Source organism: Branchiostoma lanceolatum, chromosome 9 (assembly GCF_035083965.1).
Source record: "Branchiostoma lanceolatum isolate klBraLanc5 chromosome 9, klBraLanc5.hap2, whole genome shotgun sequence".
Classification (NCBI taxonomy): Eukaryota; Metazoa; Chordata; class Leptocardii; order Amphioxiformes; family Branchiostomatidae; genus Branchiostoma; species Branchiostoma lanceolatum.
Window position 1 is genome coordinate 7419465 of NC_089730.1, and position 18749 is coordinate 7438213.

At 39.0% G+C, this 18749-nt stretch overlaps 1 protein-coding gene across 1 annotated transcript; it reads left to right on the forward strand.

The window, feature by feature from the left end:
* The first annotated feature begins 158 nt into the window (after positions 1-158).
* LOC136441827 (collagen alpha-1(XXVII) chain-like) lies at positions 159-12178 on the forward strand. Its single transcript, XM_066438342.1, is given in 18 exon segments — positions 159-224; positions 621-674; positions 920-973; positions 1438-1545; positions 1838-1891; positions 2289-2405; positions 3013-3030; positions 3267-3302; positions 3453-3470; positions 3591-3608; positions 3800-3829; positions 4119-4187; positions 5725-5874; positions 6612-6744; positions 7652-7761; positions 8991-9037; positions 9040-9265; positions 10315-12178. Coding segments are annotated over 18 exon segments (1422 nt in total). The 5' UTR covers positions 159-191; the 3' UTR covers positions 10462-12178.
* Positions 12179-18749: the final 6571 nt, after the last annotated feature.

Below are 18749 nucleotides of genomic sequence, written 5' to 3' on the forward strand. Positions count from 1 at the left end.
ACTCTGAGGAAAGCTGGCAATTTAAAAGAAAACCTACCTTTGACCCCAGATTTCTGATGTATATATACAGCTACATTGCAGTTCTTGTTTTATATTTGTGGGATACTAAGTCAATGGATGTTTGAATATTGATTACTTTGTCGATTGAAATGCTTTTCTTTTGTCTCCAGGGTAATCCAGGGATTGTCGGGATGCCAGGGGCACCAGGCAAACAGGGACCAAAGGTAGAACTACCTCTTTTCAGATATAGTCAGAAAAATCATTCTCTATATTTCATGACAAGACTTAGGTGCTAGGCTATGTTTGATATTACTTACTGGACTTGCCAGGTTGCATGGTATCCAAACCTATCATAACTGCCAAATCTCTTTCGTCCTCACTGCAAATAGAGGACAAACTTACGAAAGAGGCTTGATAGCTATAGTAGGTTTGGATACCAAGCTACATGTACTTACTAGGACAATGTAGACAGAGCTCGAGATGAGATTCAGCTTAATCTTCATTTTAGATATTTAGAATCAGTATGTATCATAATAGTATCGGCCAGGTCACGTGGAGTATTGTTCGCGTTTGATTGAAGCCTTTTCTTGAGCTTTGCCATCTTATATTTGCCACCATAGGGGGAAAAGGGGGATGCTGGTGCACATGGAATGCCGGGGACAACAGGCTTTCCTGTGAGTATTTCTTACTTCTGCTGGTTCCAGTTATAGTTCAGTTAAGGTTTATAGTTTACTATTTAGATGTTTGTTAAAAATGCAACTCTTTTATTTTTTAGGTTTTGTTGATTTGCACATTGATTTTTCATTGATTAGTTCATTGCTCATATTCAATTGTTCACTGACTAGAAGAAATCACTTGTGGCCTTGAAATTGAATAGACATGTAACATTAACTACTTTGTCTGTGGTTTTGTATTGTAGGGCTTTGATGGCTTTCCTGGAACATGGGGACCAAAGGGAGATCCTGGAAAACCTGTGAGTTCAAAAAGAAGTTTGAGAATTACTCCTGTTTTATTTCTTAAGCACTGAAGTGGAATGGTAGAAAAATCCCTTCCCTGTCCGTGGTGCTGAAAATGAAATCTAATAACTTTCTGAGTAGAATATTTTACTTTAAAATTTATTGAATGTATCGTATTTCCTGTATTTGGTGCTAGATTACCTACACATGAAGGAAAGTTACTCTCCAAGCAGAGGAGTGGGTACGGCTCTTTTTACGTGTTTTTGTTGGGCTTTCTACTCTTTGTTTTTGTTGATGAGACGAAAAAAAAATTTGGTAAAGTAGAACGCCTAAAAGCACATCAAAAACCAGCCAAACTCACCCCTCTGCTTGGAGAGTAAAGGAAAGTAAAAGTCTGTCTTATAGGGTTTAGAACTTAAGAATGTCCTTGAATGTTGCATATCCGTTTCTTCAATGTGACATATTGGTTCTGACGTTTCAGGGCACGGTTGGAGCCCCGGGTACAGCAGGGCAGCCAGGCAGGAGAGGGAAGCTGGGGTCAGCAGGCACACCTGGGGCGAAAGGAAGCAGGGGACCAAGAGGAGTAGAGGTCAGAGATCACTAGTGCAAAATAAGAGAACATGTCATAGCCATCATGAAGCTGTAAGAAAGGGAACTTGTGTTATATAAATATATAATACGACACAGTGTGTTCCGTATTGCCTGAGGTACCGAATCCAGTATTCAAATTTTCGACAGCAGTGCAACCAGCGCACTTGAGTTTGAATCAAACTAGAGAAGCCCGGGCGGTACCGTAAAGTACAGACCGGTCCATCCACCTTCAATAAAATTGATGATGAATTTTAGCCTGAATTGAAACAGTTTTGCCTTTTTTCCCCCAGGGTGACGAGGGAAACCGTGGCTGGAATGGCTTCCCTGGCCCACTGGGTATCAAGGTGAGATAACCATTCATTAGACATTTCAGATGCCATAAAAGAAACCAACTTTGTCTGCCTTACTGGCCTGTGCACTGTGTCCACAAAAATTCAAATGCAAAGAAGATTTTCTGTCTTTCTTGTCCACAATTTACATTTATGTCCCTGGCCAAATTGGCATTTTGACTTTCCATTGTTTTCACATTTATGAAGTAAGAAAGAGCTGTAGTTGTACTGAATATTGATAGCTAGGCATGAAAGAATTCTAAATATGATTTTTTTGTTCCATCTGCATGACGTTATCAAATTTTATTGCCCCTAATATTATTTTTTCCAAGAGAAAACACAGCACTTTTTTGTACATACAACTTCAATGAAACTACTTTATTAACTGTTTTGAATTGTTTGTTATTATCAGGGCACTCTAGGTGAATATGGTTTTGATGGGAGGCTGGGACCCAAAGGCCCTCCTGGGAATGAAGGGTCAAAGGGCGGGAAAGGTCCTTCAGGGCCAGACGGCAGGCCAGGTCCAGAGGTAAGATATCTGGTGTACATGTATCTGAAGCACTTGGCCAGTAAAATGCCACATGATATACTGTAAATGCAGAAATGTTCGCGGGAACTTGATTTCGTGGTAGGGAGAAAATGGAAGCTCTACAGTTACGCATTGGAATGGCTTTTCGCAATGGTTTTAAGTTTGCGGTAAAGAGTTCACTGCGAAAACCTCGAACATAGAACCACCGCGAATATTTCTGCATTTACAGTAATTCGTTTATTTGCAAGTACATGCCCAAAGGCTAATTGCAACTACATGTATTGAATAAAGATTATAGGTAAAGCCATATCAACAGATGATACCTATATACTAAGATACTGATAAAGTGAAGTATATGTACTACGGTCTAGATCTACATCTGTTGGGTTATATAAGACATCAAGGTACATACTGCATGTTGATTAACCTTTAGCATGCTAAGGTACTTGCTAGGCACCAAATTTGCATAGGATACAGGGTGAGACAGCAGGGAGAAGGTTAAGGAAGTTATTGTTTTCTGTCATTGCATTTTACTACCATGTCTTTTTTTGTTAAAGTTATTGTTCTGTACATAAACCAACACATTTTTCTGTCCTTTCTTTTGCAGGGTGAAAAGGGAGTAAAGGTACAATTTTTTTTTTTTATTACCCTTAGATTGACCTTTTTCTGGTAGCAAGTAGCCAATGTGCTTCTTCAAAGTGATCACATTTTTCTGTATAGAACATATATCCAACATTGTCTTGGTTTTTTTCATGGTGTCAAGAGTCTAAAATTATGTATGTTAATTAGATTATGATTCACTTTGAATAGGTACACTGTAAAGGTTTGAACTGTTCAACACAATTTGTTGTGATTTTACAGGGGGACCGTGGTACACCTGGCACACAGGGCCTGCGGGTAGGCTTGATTTTTTATTATCTGTTCAACGTCACATGAAAGACTGAACATTTTTGTCATTATTCAAAACTATGTGTCTCTATTTTCTTTATGATGTTTAAGGCAAACTCAAAATAACTGTCCATTTTCTTTCTTTTTTTTCTTCATCAGGGAACACCAGGACCTCCGGTGAGTAAATATGCAATGTATACATATCAAATTTTAGTATCCTTCAATGTTTTATGATAGCATTGTAAAGGTGGAATTATGTAACTGATATCTGATTTTATTTCTTTGTCTCTTCTTCAGGGAAGACCAGGCCCTCCTGTAAGTATAAGAATGTTTTCAGCTACAAAATATTTTTATCATAGTTTGTGTAGTGCTTTAATAAGTGCTAGTCATATGTAACACCTGATTCATGATTCCTCTATAATGGAATACATTGTAGCTGCACAGATGTTGACAACAGACTTAACAGTATGCTTACCCTGTTTTTTGTTGTTGTCTGTTTCCACCAGGGCCCAACTGGGAATTTTCCCTCACTATCTGTAAGTAGACCACTTTTATATATACTGCGAAAGTATGGGTCTTATATGTAAAGTAGAATATTGTGCAATGTACATTATTACTAGTACATTATTGTACAAGCGACATCTTTGATTAATTTCTACTACATCACTTTTAAGTGCCTTCAGTTTCTCTTTTTTGAGTTGCTCAGACCACTTAACATTGTGTTTTTTCCTACTTGTTTAAAAAAAGTATACCTACATGTACATGTACATGTATGATTCATGTTTTCCTTTTTGAAACAATTTTTGAAACCTTTCCTTTACTCAGACCTCAGAGGAGTTTGATGCCGCCATTAAACTTCTCCTCCAGAACACACAACGAGAGTTTGACATAGAGGTAAGGGGGAGGGGGGCAAAAGAAGCTGCATGTCAAATTCACCAACCAACCAAACAATCGGAATGCTCTTTACAATTGACGGAACACGCCAGTATTTGTTTGCACTTCTGTAGAAGTATGCTTTGTGTGCCAGCTTTAGATTTGCTTTGTCCATCGTGCATGTCTTGACACTCTCGATTCTGACGGTCACATTGCAAGCTATGATTCATTGTTAAATTATGACCTAAAAGTGCACAAACCCAGATATCTTGTCACTATGCGGGCTTGCTTATTAATCATTGCTTGCTGTAATACAATCCTGTTGCTTGGAGCAGTTGTTATAAGCCTGTTCACGGTTTGAACTGCACATGCGCAAGGTCAAAGGTGAAAGCCCCTAGCTTGTAAACAATTCTTGTCTACACAGGGCTTATTGCTCGTTCTCATTTAAATGTACACATTTTGTAACTTCCGTTACCCTTTGAAGTAAGACGTTCCTGACATTAGGATATGCCACATATAAGGTACCAAACTGTCATTTTTAAAAGCCAGAAAAGTTTTAAGTCGTCATAAGAACGACAGTTTGGTACCTTATATGTGGCATATCCTAATGTCAGGAATGTCTTACTTCAAACGGTAACGGAAGTTACAATATGTGTACATTTAAATGAAAACGAGCGTTATACGTGTCCAGATGTGTTTTGTTTATGACTCAGGAGCCTTCACCTTTGACATATTCTCGACAATGCATCATGTGCAATTGTAAACTGTGAACCAGCATATCAAGCTTGCCTTCATGTAACTTGTACTTACTACCTGTATGCTGCTTAAGCAAAATGGAAGGGCCAGTAGACAGATATCACATCATCGCTTACCTTACGCTGTACTTGTTGCTATGTTGCTGCCGTAGCTTCTTGTTGCTGACTTCATAATGTTGTTTAATTTACATATATTTAAAGCAATAGTTCATTGTATGACTTGATTCATTCATTGTTTTGTGGATCATGTTTTGTTGGGTTGATGACATGTAATACTGACATAATGTTATCATGGACAGGTACATGTACATGAATTTCAGTTTAATTAACTCTAGGATTTATTGACTTTCACAACCTTCTAATACTTCTAATGTCTGATATATATCATGAAATGTTTTATAATCATCATAAAATGTGGCTGCAATATAGTTTATATATACAAGTAGCAACCAATATGATAATATTATAAACATCAGTAACATTATGCAAAAAATTGTGCCATCCTTGCTAACCATCTATCTAGTTCACAGATCCAGGCTTGTTGGTTTTGTACATCGTAGAAATCCATTTATCATCTGAGTTGTGAGTGTTGCTGAATGTTTCATCATCCATAATGACATTCCATGTACAGTACTGCCACCTAACATGTTTCCATGTTACTGCAGGTAACATCACAATCATCATTCTCCCCATTATGTCCGCTCTAGTGACAGGCATGAACCACACATGTGCATGGCCCTGCATGAACGGTCAGGCCTGGCATGTGCCTGGGCATGTTTGGCTGAATTATGGCATGTTTACAGGAAGAGCAAACGGGCTCCGGCTCGGGCTTTGGATCCGGCGCCGGCTCCTTCCTGCTAAGGAAGGCCAACCACATTGCAAAGTTGACCAATCTTACTCATGCAGCATTGTCCCATGTTCCACAGGTGCCTCAAAGGGACCAACAGCAAATGGTATAGCAACACCTTCATGCCTTTTCCATTTGATTGTGTTACCCTGTACTAGACTGGCTGACAGACTGGGAAGAAACTGTCCATCCTCTTGAATGGTTCAGAGTCCTTACCAACAAATCTAATGATAAAAAACACACAGCTAAAACTAAAAGTACTGGACTACCTAAACTGCTGTAGTCAAGTGTAGCGTCTAATTCAGCCATTCAAAGATGAACGTGTCTTCCTTCGTCAGCCATGGTCTCCCTTACATCTATTCCTGCCAATGTTTTACTAAATGTGCTTGCCTTCTTTCAATACACTCTGTTGTCTGCACATATTGCAATTTCTATAGCAATGTGTCATTTTCTTCTTCTTCTTTCTAATGACGAAGTCACATACTTTTGGTCTTTGTCAAGTCCATTCTTTCAGTAGCATTTTTACAGATAAGCTTTGCGTCTGATGTATAAATCTTTTCATAACCTTAGATTATGTGAGCATTTTTACGGAATTACAATGCTAATGCTACATTGTGTATATCTAAAAGAAATTCACTTTAAAACTGGTATAAAGAATGATATCTTGAATTTGATTTGAGTAATGAATTTTACATAGCTAACTGCAGAATAGAAGAAATGTTTTAAACCAGATTAAAACAACACGACAATTATTACTGATTGACTATGACTGTACAGATGATACCTTTTGTAGCCAAGTGAAGTTGTGACAATGATGTAACAAGTTCACCTCTTATTTTGCAGCATATGGATGTTTTTGAAACCCTCCAGTACCTCACTTCTTACATAGAAAGTATCAAAAATCCTCTGGGCACAAAAGAGAACCCTGCTAGAACCTGCAGGGATCTGGTGGACTGCAAGTACAAGAGAGACGATGGTAAGTGGACCAGTGGAGGGAATATCATAATATCCATTAGGCCACACCAATTTAATTTGTTGGTTAACAGATTTTATTTTCAAAAAAAAAAAAATTTTAGAAAAAAAAAATCAGGAAAACAGAAGCCTTCTGTTTTGATTTTCATGATTTTTTTTTTCTAAAATTTTTTTTTGGGGGAAAATAGAAGACCGTTAACCAAGAAATTAAATTGGTGTGGCCCCATGTCATACCTGGGCAGAGCTCTAGCCAGCTTGAAATCTTTTTTTGTCATTAACGAAAGCATCCTACAATTTTCCCCCGTCATCGTGTACAAATTCTGTCATCCTATTCGATATTCAAATTTGGACATTTTTATATCTTTACACACCAATTTTTGTCAGTCAGGGGTGATGGAATGGCCTTAAAATTGTCAAATGATAGAAGGATGGGTGCAGGCTAGATCCCTGTACCTGGGCTGTCATATTGCTTGATACAGGTTTTCTGAACTGTTCTGCATTTTGCAGTATCCAATGGGCTCCTACTTGTATTCCATTGGCTTCTACTGAATAATTTGAACACCCTTCACATGCGTGGAGTGCGCAGCTGTCAAAAATTGAAGCATCAGATTGGGATTTGAAGTTGATGTTTTAACAGTCTTTATTCGAGGACAACAACGCATTTTGCATTGAAACATGTGTTTTCTGGGGGGAGGGGTATAAAAGAATAGAAGACAGTGTATTCCACATCACCCTCAGCCCCATCAGTTGCTAAGGGGATAGTATTGAATTTGAAGCTCCGGTAAACTGATGACATCCAATACATAGTTTGGTACTGGAGCCCTTCAGATAATATGGTCAGGTTACTATGCTGTAGATTTTTGGGGGATTGAATTTCTCCTTGTTGATGCACTATTTTTAACACCCTATAGGAAAATATTGGATCGACCCAAATCTGGGCTGCTCAACTGATGCCATAGAGGTCTATTGCAACTTTACATCAGGTGGACAAACCTGCGTCAAACCTGCAACACCCGGGAGAGTAAGTCACATCTTTTACCTCGTCTTAATCTGTTGTCTGTTATCTTTTGGTAGTCAAACCTGTACACGTGACCACCTCTACATAAGGACCACCTGGCCAATGTGACCACCTTCTTATGGCCCCTTAGATAACTTTTCCCATTGACATAAGCATCAAGAATCCTGTCAAAAGTGACCATATCTTCACATAGACCAGATTTTATTGGTTGTCTGATTGCTTTTCTATTTCATGGGCAGGTTTGACTGTATATAATGTATACTGATGGATGTCATTACCTGTCCGTGGTGCTGAAAATGAAATCTAACAACTTTTCTTTTAGAATTGCATAGTACTCTTTTCACTTATCATGTGTTGTATATATGATGCTACATTATGATATTTTAAGGAAAGTTCAGCTACATGTTTACTATCTTACCGAGTTCAGCATTTAGAATACCTTTCAGTATTGCAGCACCATTAAGGATATAAGAACTTGAATATTACATCTTGGAACATACTCCATACTTTGAAATGTACTGATGATGGTAACACAAATCGGACAGCATCTCTACAAAGCTAGCCATAGTGTGAAGTACATGTAGTAAAGATAGATTAAGATTTAGCTGTCTTTGCAACTATGCAAGGTCCCATCTACTAGTAATTTTACGATCAGGTAGACTTTGTTGGTTTTGGCCATTTGTTACCTGTTTGATATTTGCAGAACAACTGATGCTTTTAGATGGAGATGTTTGATTCAAGAATATACTGTGTGAGATGATTATACTAAAAAAAACATCATGCCTGTCTAGAGCAAAACATGACATTGTTTTAGCTTGGAAGTTCATCTGTGTTGGTAGAAATCATTCTGAGACAAGTTTTAACTGTAATTTCCAACACAAAAATTGGACTTACCCAAATTTTTGACTGTACAACACCAGTCTTTGTCAAGGAGTGAACAATCCACCGCTGGGATGACGTCACCTTATGCAGATAGCACACGTGACTCAGTGAGCAGTGGATCATAAGTAGGGGAAAGTCTGTGGCGGCCGCCGTCTCAGTTGAGGGATGGTTATAGGGCCCTGATGTAAATGGCTTCCCTGATTCCTCTTGCAACAAAGTCGAGACGGCGGGCGCCACAGACTTTCCGCTACTTATGATCCACTGCTCACCAAGTATATATGTATATATGTATGTAACTTGTCTCAGAATGGCATTGTTTTCTTGAATGACAGTTGTCCCTTTCTTCACAGTTTAACTTCACCATTGGAAAAGTCCAGATGAACTTCTTGAATGACAGTTGTCCTTTTCTTCACAGTTTAACTTCACCATTGGAAAAGTCCAGATGAACTTCTTGCACTTACTGAGTGCGGAGGCAGCGCAAGTCGTCACCGTCCACTGTAAAAACAGCCCCGTATGGAGAACGCCACACAGAAGTATTCCTGGGGTCAAGTTTAAAACGTGGAGTGGTCCCGTCTACCACTACGGTGGGCCGTTCCAACCAGAGGTCTTAGAAGATAACTGTATGGTAAGATCTTGTCATTTGTCTTTAACCTTCTCCCTGCTGCCTAACTCTATAACTAATAGGGAATTGGGTGCCAAACAGCTGCTTCAGTGTGCTAAAGGATAAGACAAATATCACTGTGTTGGGTCAACATTTAGGATCCAAGATGGCCGTCCCATGATGTCACAAATCATTATGGCGGCACTCATGGACTGCAGGGTACAATAGGACAGGATTTTGCATCACAAAAGCTGTGATAATCACAAAAGAGTTATACAGCAGAAATTAATTTGAATGATAAGAAAAAGTGTAAAGACCTGCATCTTAACATATTTTACACTGATTCTTTTACATTTTTTGTCTTTCATCTTATTTTCCAACCTGTTTGGTTATGATTCCAAAGCTTAACATGTTACATATCATTTTAGCATATTTCATTATGTTGTAAGTTTCTGTCATTGTATTTTGAAATGTAATTCCTACCTCTTATTGTAATCATATTTCCTGTACTTACTTACTTTTGATATTTGATGTATTCTGAATATTTCGGGTACTGCTATATCCTTGTGAGAATTTTATGAATTATGAATTGCAAACAAACTAGTCATGCATGGTGGCGTCGCAGTGGCACAGTGGCAGGGTGTTTGACCCCAGAACCTAGAGGTACTGAGTTCGAATTCGGAGTCCCGTTGTGCCCTATTAGGAAAGGCACTTTACACGACTTTCCTCACTTCACTCAGGTGTAAATGAGTACCTAGCTTTGATTAGGGACGTTAAATGGAGGTCCCGTGTTTGAGAAGAGCAACACCTGGGGCACATTAAAAAAACCATTGCACTTATCGAAAAGAGTAGGGGTCCTTCCTGGTGTGAGTGGTTCAAAACCTACAGTCCTATGGCCGCACATGGGGCAATTGTCGTATTGAGGTCACCTGAGTTAGCGCCAAATGGCAGCTGCTCCAGACCTTTGCGATCTAGCCCCGCCAATTGTGCGCTCCTCGCAATTCAGCCCCTGGCTGCGAAGAGAGAGTAGTCGGCCTACCCAATAGTAATAATGGTTTCTCTCCTGTTTGCAGAAAGAAGACGGTAAATGGCACAGAACCAGATTACTGTTCACCACGACAGACGTCCACCACCTCCCCATCTCAGACGTCGTTATTCCAGAGGACAAAAGACTAGGTCTTCACTACAGAATAGAAATCAGTCCTGTCTGTTTCATATAGATATACAGGAGAGAGAGAATTATTATTATATTATGTCTGATGTCTCGTGGCCTATATCTTCAAACATTTCCAGGATCAAATGATACAGATTAAGTAGAATTTAGAACTATACTGCTGCAGTAAGTCCTATACAGAGTACGGATTGGTTATATGGATAGTAAAGGACCCTTATAATGCCCCCTTAATGAAATGACATTATGTATCTATCATCTTCTAGATGTATGTTTTTTGGAGACAAAAAAAGCCCAAACTGCTGTATTGATGGTTACTGTGAAATGTCCCATCAAGAAAATTTGATAAAATGATTGTATTAGAGAGTTTTTAGGGGGGAACTTTTATTTGTAACGTGATCTAAAGAAGAGTTAAACTGATCTGCTGGCAGAGACAACTTACAGATGAAGAAGTATCAAAACCGAGGAGGCTGGAATGACGTGGACATACCTCATTACCCACTCAGTGTTCTGTTATCGACGACTCGACTGGGTGCCGTTTTCTCTTTCCCCGTCACAAATGGTGCTGTACGAATTCATAGTCTTTGTAATGACGGGGAAAGCCATAGCACATAGTACCTCTATCTGAGATTTGGTATGCAAACGATTGTTATCATGGACAGAGAATCAAAGTGACCGGTCGTAGAAATAGAGCAAGAAAAAGTATGATATGCCAGTCTCTTTGATACTCTTCACACTTATGCGGATTATTATGCAAGGTTTATATGTGAAATATCATATTGGTGCTGTACAAGTACGATCCCTCTTCAGTATGACCTCTGACTATCTTTGTGAATCATGGACTTCAAATCTCATGGAATACCTGGCCTGTTGTGTAAATATCATGTTGTTGTTTTTAATTGGCTACGATATTGCAAAGTACATGACAATGTTTTTTTATTGGTTCTATGTACCATGGTTTTTGTATCAGCAGGAATCTATTTTTTATTTTATTACGTCAATACTGTCATTATTATATAACAAATGCAAGAGAGTTTATGGAGTTAGTTTTTTTTTTTGGTGCTCTTGCTTGTGGAAGCTGTCGTACTGCAGGGAACGCCATTTACCGGCTATGGTGCTGCGTAAACTTTTAAAAGAAAATTTTACCATTAATGATATACCTTAATATGAACGTTTAAGATGCCTATGAAAATTGTAATTACGCCTAAACAGGTTATTTTTATGTATTGAATATTGATATGAAATTTGTCGGTAGTTAAAAAAAGATATGATCATGGGTGTTAAGATTTTTTCTCATACAATGTTGTATTGTTTTAGTACAGTACAGTTTCCCGGTGCATGTTAGTGTACGTTCTAAGCTTGGATGAGTGTAGATCTGAAGAAGGGGTGCACCAGAACTGAGGTATAGACTTTATGCATCATGGAGTCACAGCGCCACCTGGCAGAAGTATAGACTTTATGCATCCAACACAATGAACGCAGGGCTGCTGTTATGTTGGATGTGAGTGGCTTGCTGTAGGTGATTAGCTTCTCAACAACTGTCTCGTTATAAATGCCTGTAAATCTGCTACAGCCATGGAGTGTTGTACATGTTGTAGCATTTTCAAGATCTCCATATTTCTAGTCCAGGCTTCTATATGTTGTAAATAAGGTTGGGAAGCCTTTTTCTCTGGTGCTCTGTACAAGTAGGCATATCACTTTTATAATTCCAGATTATGAAAATACTGGCTGTTATGAATAAAACACAGAGTTACGAAGAAGAGCAATCATAGTCTAATCATTGCTTCTGATATCTTGTTTTACATGATCATTGGGCCTGATACAATCTCCTTCCCTTGATGTTGGTTAGAATATTTAAGTGTTTCAGTATTTAAATAGTAAAGTAAAGGTACATATAAAGGTTAAGCAATCAAACCTCAAATGAAAAAAATAGTAATGAATACAACATTGCCACAATATTTTGACAGAATTGCTCAGAAGTTTGTCACACTGTGACTTACACACATTTTTACATATATCCAGAAAGGCTACCGAGATTTAACAACGCATAGGAGCATTCAAGTTCAGGGACGGTCTCACAGCGACCTCTATCATTTGATTTTGATACTGCAATACTAGGTGTTGCAGCAGCAGTCCATGATGTGAAAGAATGCCTTTATGCTCGAATTATATTTGTTCAGAATCACAAGAAAAGTCCTGAAATAAGATTTTCTATCTTTGGTGATCGTTTTCGGACAAAACAATATGTGTCCTTAGTGCTAAAATGCAGTGCAGGAAACCTTCGAATGACAGCTTTGAACTTCATGGAGTCACAGCGCCACCTAGCAGATTTTGCTTGGACTGCAGTGGCGCTGCAATTGGTGTTGGACACGCTGCGACTTCCACCCGAAACAACCCTTCAATTTAGATGCTGGTCCATTTCAAGTGGAAGCTAGAGACAACAACAGACAGTGACACATTATCTATGACTATGGATTACATTAGGACCAGCTAAAGCTATCATACAAGGAACCGTACAGGGAGCAAGGAAGAGGTAACGGAATAGATGTATGATATCAGATTGGACAGGCATGACACAAAGTGAAACATTAAGAAAACCAGGACGAGAAGAATGGAGACAAACTGTTTGCGTGATCTTCGGTGGTGCTCCAACGTTAGTTATGATAGTTAGACTAAGGATAGATGAGAACTGAATTGAGTTGGTTTCACTTGTAGTGCACTAGTGTCAGGAGACCCGTCCAAAACTACGTGTCTGTCTGACGTAATTAGTTTTTAGGAAAATGAAAGTTAAAACTTTGATGCAATAAAACCTTGAAACACCAGACTGCACACCCTCTCCTGGGTTCTAGCTGATTCTGTGCTTGTACCTAATTATCTCAACCGAGCACTCCTGAGCTGCGATACATTCACCCTTCACTAGGCGGCGCTTCAGCATGGTCGTGTCACGGTCAGGTTCAGCCCGATTGTGACGGAGGATGGAGGTCAGGGGCTGCAGTACTTGCACCTGTCACCGGGCGGCGCTTCATTAACACCGTGTTACGTTCAGGTGTGGCCCGTTGAGTTTACGAATATGGATAGATGTAGCTATGTTCAAGATCGGAGGAGAATGTAAGTTAGTACACAGGAGACAGAACGTTAGAAAAAAGTTCAAGAAAAGCGTTTTAGAGTTAGCTTGTGAGCTTTCATACTAAATGAGTCATCTGCAAACGGGTTTGACAGTACGTCAAACATACCGCGACGTTATGTGTGTATCAGGTACCATAGTGAACTTAAGGTTAAAGGTAAGAAAGCTCAGGTTTTCTTTGTTGACGTTGGGCCCAGGTGAGTCCGCAGACGTGTGTTACCTGTGAACATCTCGGATAGGATTTCTCGATTCCGCGGCTTTTCGGTGCAAGTTTAGAGGACCAGGTATTCAGGTATGTATCTTGTTGTTCCGGTTATGTCGATACATCGAGAGTTATACAATGCTAGTGCAATGTCAGTTGTTGTGGATATCTTATTTTCTATGTTAAGAACGATTTGTGGTTGTCCGCCTTTACGTTTCAAGGATGTGCGGCGCCTTTTTAATACCAGAACAGTTACTGGCTCGTTTCGTAAATATATCATGAGGCAGGGGAGAGGAGTTTGTTATTCTTCTACTGTTGTACTGTTGTTATTGTCCTATCATTATATTATCATCTGGTCGTGAAGGTGTCACGGATGTTTAATGTTTGATTGCTGTCTAATATCAGTAGTAAATGATGTATAAAACTATGGTAAGGTGAGTTATAGTTCATTTCCCCAGTTTCTGCAGTGCTGGTCGCCGAGCTTGTCTGGGTGAACCCACGGCCAGAGCCAGCATCTTCTTTCTGCTGGGGGGACCGTTGCAGAAGTTCGAAGAATCACAGAGCCGACATCTTAATCCTGCTGCGGGGACCAGTGCAGAAGCTCATCGGAGTCCATTTTACAGATGTAAAAACAGAGAAATACCGTATTTTTATGATCTTACAACTGTAAAATGAATTCCCATGAGCTTCATACGGTATAAATATATCTGTCATTATTTCTTATGAAAACTTGAATATGAGTACTTTGGAAAAAAATTCTGTAAAGAAGTACTGTAAAATCGTCATAATTTACCAGAATAATGATAGATACATTCAACCTTAATGACGATCACCTGTGTTACAGGAGCTCATCAACATAATTTACCCAAATGGTATATTTTGTGTCTGGACCACAAGTGAACTATACATCCTATGGAAGAAGTGTATCTTAAATTGTCATGAATCATAGTGTATAGTGACAAGTCAGTCTGTACTAGTGTCATAACGGGAAAACTTTCATAAGTAAATCATGTGCATATCTGCATATCTGAAGGATTACAATAAGTCAGTGAGAGAATGATGTGTTAAATAGATAAATAAATATATTTTGTATCTTATTGTAAGTAGAGTTATCTCTGTTCTGCTGTTATTGTTAGAAACCTCGCAAGGTGGCCATGCTTTGCATGCATCTGTAATCAACTTGTGTGTATTCAGTAAACTTTTGGATGTTGAGGTGTAGAAGCGGTACAAATAACAAAATATTTAATGTTAGCTGGAATAAGGTTTGTTTTTATATCTTAAGCGATAGTGTGAATGCATATAAGTATGAGAGAGTTTGTTTCAATGTACAATTTAGACGTTGTTCCTTTGTCAGATTTCTGGCAGTAGCATTTATGACAGAATAGAATTCAGTAGATGTGTTCTTATTACCATCTTTTCTTGTTTATGTCTAAAGTATTGAATAAAGAATACTTTTCTTTGAACTGTTTCTTTGTTTTTGCTTAAATGTCTTTTTGTATCCTCACGTCAGCTACTGGGCCTCCGGAGTTTGCCTACGATTGAATTGACTGATAGATGTCCTGACCAGTCTTCATAGTTTCTCAATTAGTCAATCATTACATTCAGATTAATTACACTCACCTGTGTTACAGGTGTTCATGAACATAATTTATCCAAATGGCCTTTTTTGGAGTCCAAACCACGAACGAAAGATGCTTGCTCTTAAGGTAGTGTAAAGATTTGCGGGGGTGTAGGTGGGGCTGGGGAAACCAAACAAGGGTTTGCAACAACAAATCAGAATTTGCATACAATATCAAACCTTGTATCGAGGGGAGGGCAAGAAGAGTCTGGGAAATTGTGGGAAAATAAACTTATAAAGACGAAATTTAACAATATTTGTGTTTTTTCAGTGTAATTCTTGCATGATGCGACATCTTGTTACGTGACGTCTTGCGACACAGCCTGGCGTGGCCAGACCGGCCTTAAGGGGCACCACGGAGGGCCCTAGTTTTTTGAGACACTAAGTTCCCAGACAGAGAACTAGTGATCTCCTAAGCCATAGGACAGCTCAGCTCAGCCGTCCAAGGCTCGCACATGCCAGCCCTTTTGGGATGGCATCTTCTCCCAAAACGGGGAGGCTGTCGTTACAGGAACGACATAACTCGACATTATCTTGCCTGAAGCCCAGAGTAGCTCTGTAGAATTTTCATTTGTGGTCCAACAACTGAAACGTTTGAAAAGGTACGTTTGATTCCTCCCCGATATACGGGTTAATTAATTTATATTTGGACATCTCTGAAATGAAGAATATATATAAAATGTTTTTAGGTATAACAATCATGCCTGTTGTTGTCCTGTTCCGATATATCACTTAATCTAGAGCAGACATAGTCATTTGGGTAAATTATGATAATACACCTTAGTGGCAAGTTGGTTTTGGGTGAACGCATTTCAATTTGAGTTGATTCTGGCGGGTTAACCGGTGACACAGGGCCATACTTCAAGCTTTTAAGTCACGGCCCAGTCTTCCATACATGACGCATCTTTTTAGGTAGCATCTAGAGGAAAATTTGATACTGTTTTTCTTTTATCCCGAAGGCACGAATCTTCGCTTCATCAATAGCAATGCTACTTTTTTTTGTACCCGTGTGCTTAGTTTTCATTCATATGGTAATGTACCTGGCGATGGAAAGTCCACTATTGCAAATAAAGTTCTGGCCACGAACTGCAAGCTTTCAGTTGATCTCACACGCAAACACATACATATTCTCTCAGACACACACACGCACACAAACACACACACACACACACACACACACATGCACACACTGACTTAATTTAATGGTTGACATCTTCTGGACACGCCCTAAAACATTGGATACGAACATGGGCGCAAAAAGATCAGGAAGGTAATGAAAATGATTGATATATACACAGAACCTGATAAACAATAAATCCGTTATCATTTTTTCTTCATCAGGAGGTAGGCTGTATTGTTATACTTAGTTACTAAGTCTTGTTTATCAAGACCAGAGTCTGCCCCCTGGCGCTCAAGTTTATATTGCATCCACAAGTAATCCATGCACCTTACAGCGTTCTGAAAGAAAGATTGCATCTATTGATGAACACATGGACAGAAACACCGTTGCATTTGTTCAACACATTCTTGTTTCACAAAATACTAATGAACTTTGAACGTGGTAGCCCTTCAGAGAGTAATAATTCATAGGACATGTACACTTAATCACGTCTATTGGTAAATTGTAAAGGAAACGAGTCATTTATGACCAAATATCCCATTGTTGGTTTGTGAAATGTCTGAAATATTGTCATTCTTGGTTATAAATAGTCGCATTTTTATGTTTAGCCATAAGTATGGCTCAACATATTGTTTTCTCTCATGTTTCTTCTCCTGTCAAATCTTCAAATCGATTCATCTCTGTCATTTTTTGACCAAATGACCTGAAATTTGGTACAGAGGTAATGTAGGCAAAAACCAATGTACGTTCTTTTCCTTTTTTTGATATTGACCTTGAAAGTGATTTTATTGAGGTTTTTAGGCTATTTTTAGCATATCTTGGCCTCCTGCGCCCTTGTATTTCAACCGAATGACCTGAAATTTGCTGTATATGTGGCTTGAACAAATATTTAAAGGACTACATTCCCATTTTTGGCATACATATATTCAAAACGATTTATTTTGGGCATTCTTGACAATATTTGCCACTTCTGTCACTTTCAATACTACATATGACCTACAGGTCATTGACCCCGAGTGCCTTGCACCTGGCCAAGCTTGAAGTTTGCTTACGAGGAGGAAAGACCGGACATAAACATTTAACGTGATTATCGGGAAAACACCATGTTCCCTTAAACTCAGTGGTTAAATTGCAGTTTAGGAAATTTTATAACAGAAAACAAGTTAAATCAATGATTTTGTGAATGTTTATTCTAGCATTAGTTATTCCAGATATTTTCAAACTCCAAATTCTTCAACACAACACGGGAGATCGTTTCTCCTCAGACTGGCGCGACACTCCTGTCAAAATTGATTGATGATCTCTCTCTGCCGCCGACTTCATACATGATCAAAGGCGGGTGGTAGGCGGTGCCTTCCTACATGTCCTACGTACGGGCGTATGGATCGTAGAATTCGGCAAAAAAGGAATGATTAGGCCAGTAGAGTCAGTCCCCGGTAAGGTCAATGATTCGCCCCTTTGCGCTAGCTTGTAACGTTAAATGAATGTACCCTCTGGTGGCCAAACTTCACTGACAAACTTTCTCCCTATTATCATCATGAGCTTGCGTTAGTCTGGTACTAGTGACTATTATGTGCCGGGACTGTTTATCTATCGCACGCCTTGGAAGGAAGTTCAACCATGATAAATGGTCGGCCGTTGCGAAAATTTGGAATCCCATGCTGTTGATTTTTGTGATTGAATCTGTAAGAAAATATATTTTCATGTCGTTCATGTTTTTGGGATGGACGCCGGGACGGGGTGAATTTTTTCTATCATTTTCGTCCCGTTAGTAATGCAAATCGAATCGTGTTGCACAAGAGGCAAAACACTAAAAACGTGGGTCTTGTGGAGTGTTTTGGAGCGGGAAAATGCCGGATATTAGCGGTGCCGAACAGTGTACATCGTCGCGCGCGGGTGACGCTCCGTCAAAACAAATCCGCTGGTGGTCTAGCGCGGCCACCGAAAATAGGCAGAAACACACAGGAGGACTTAGCACCTTCGTTTATGAGGGCAATTGTGAAAATCTTTTGTTACAAATTGTTCGAACATTGAAACATTTGGATAGATGGTTTGAAACTGTTCTAAATAAAGAGATTTTTGTGTAGTTACGTTCGAAATGTTTCCAACGTATGTGAAATGAGTTCAAACATGTTATAAGTTTCAATTCTAATTGTTTGAACACTTTAGAACTGTTGTGACTTAGACATTCTTTTAATCAAAATAGTTCAAACATACACATGTATTACAAATATTATATTAAAACCCTCTCGGTGACTTTGAATTGACCCAAA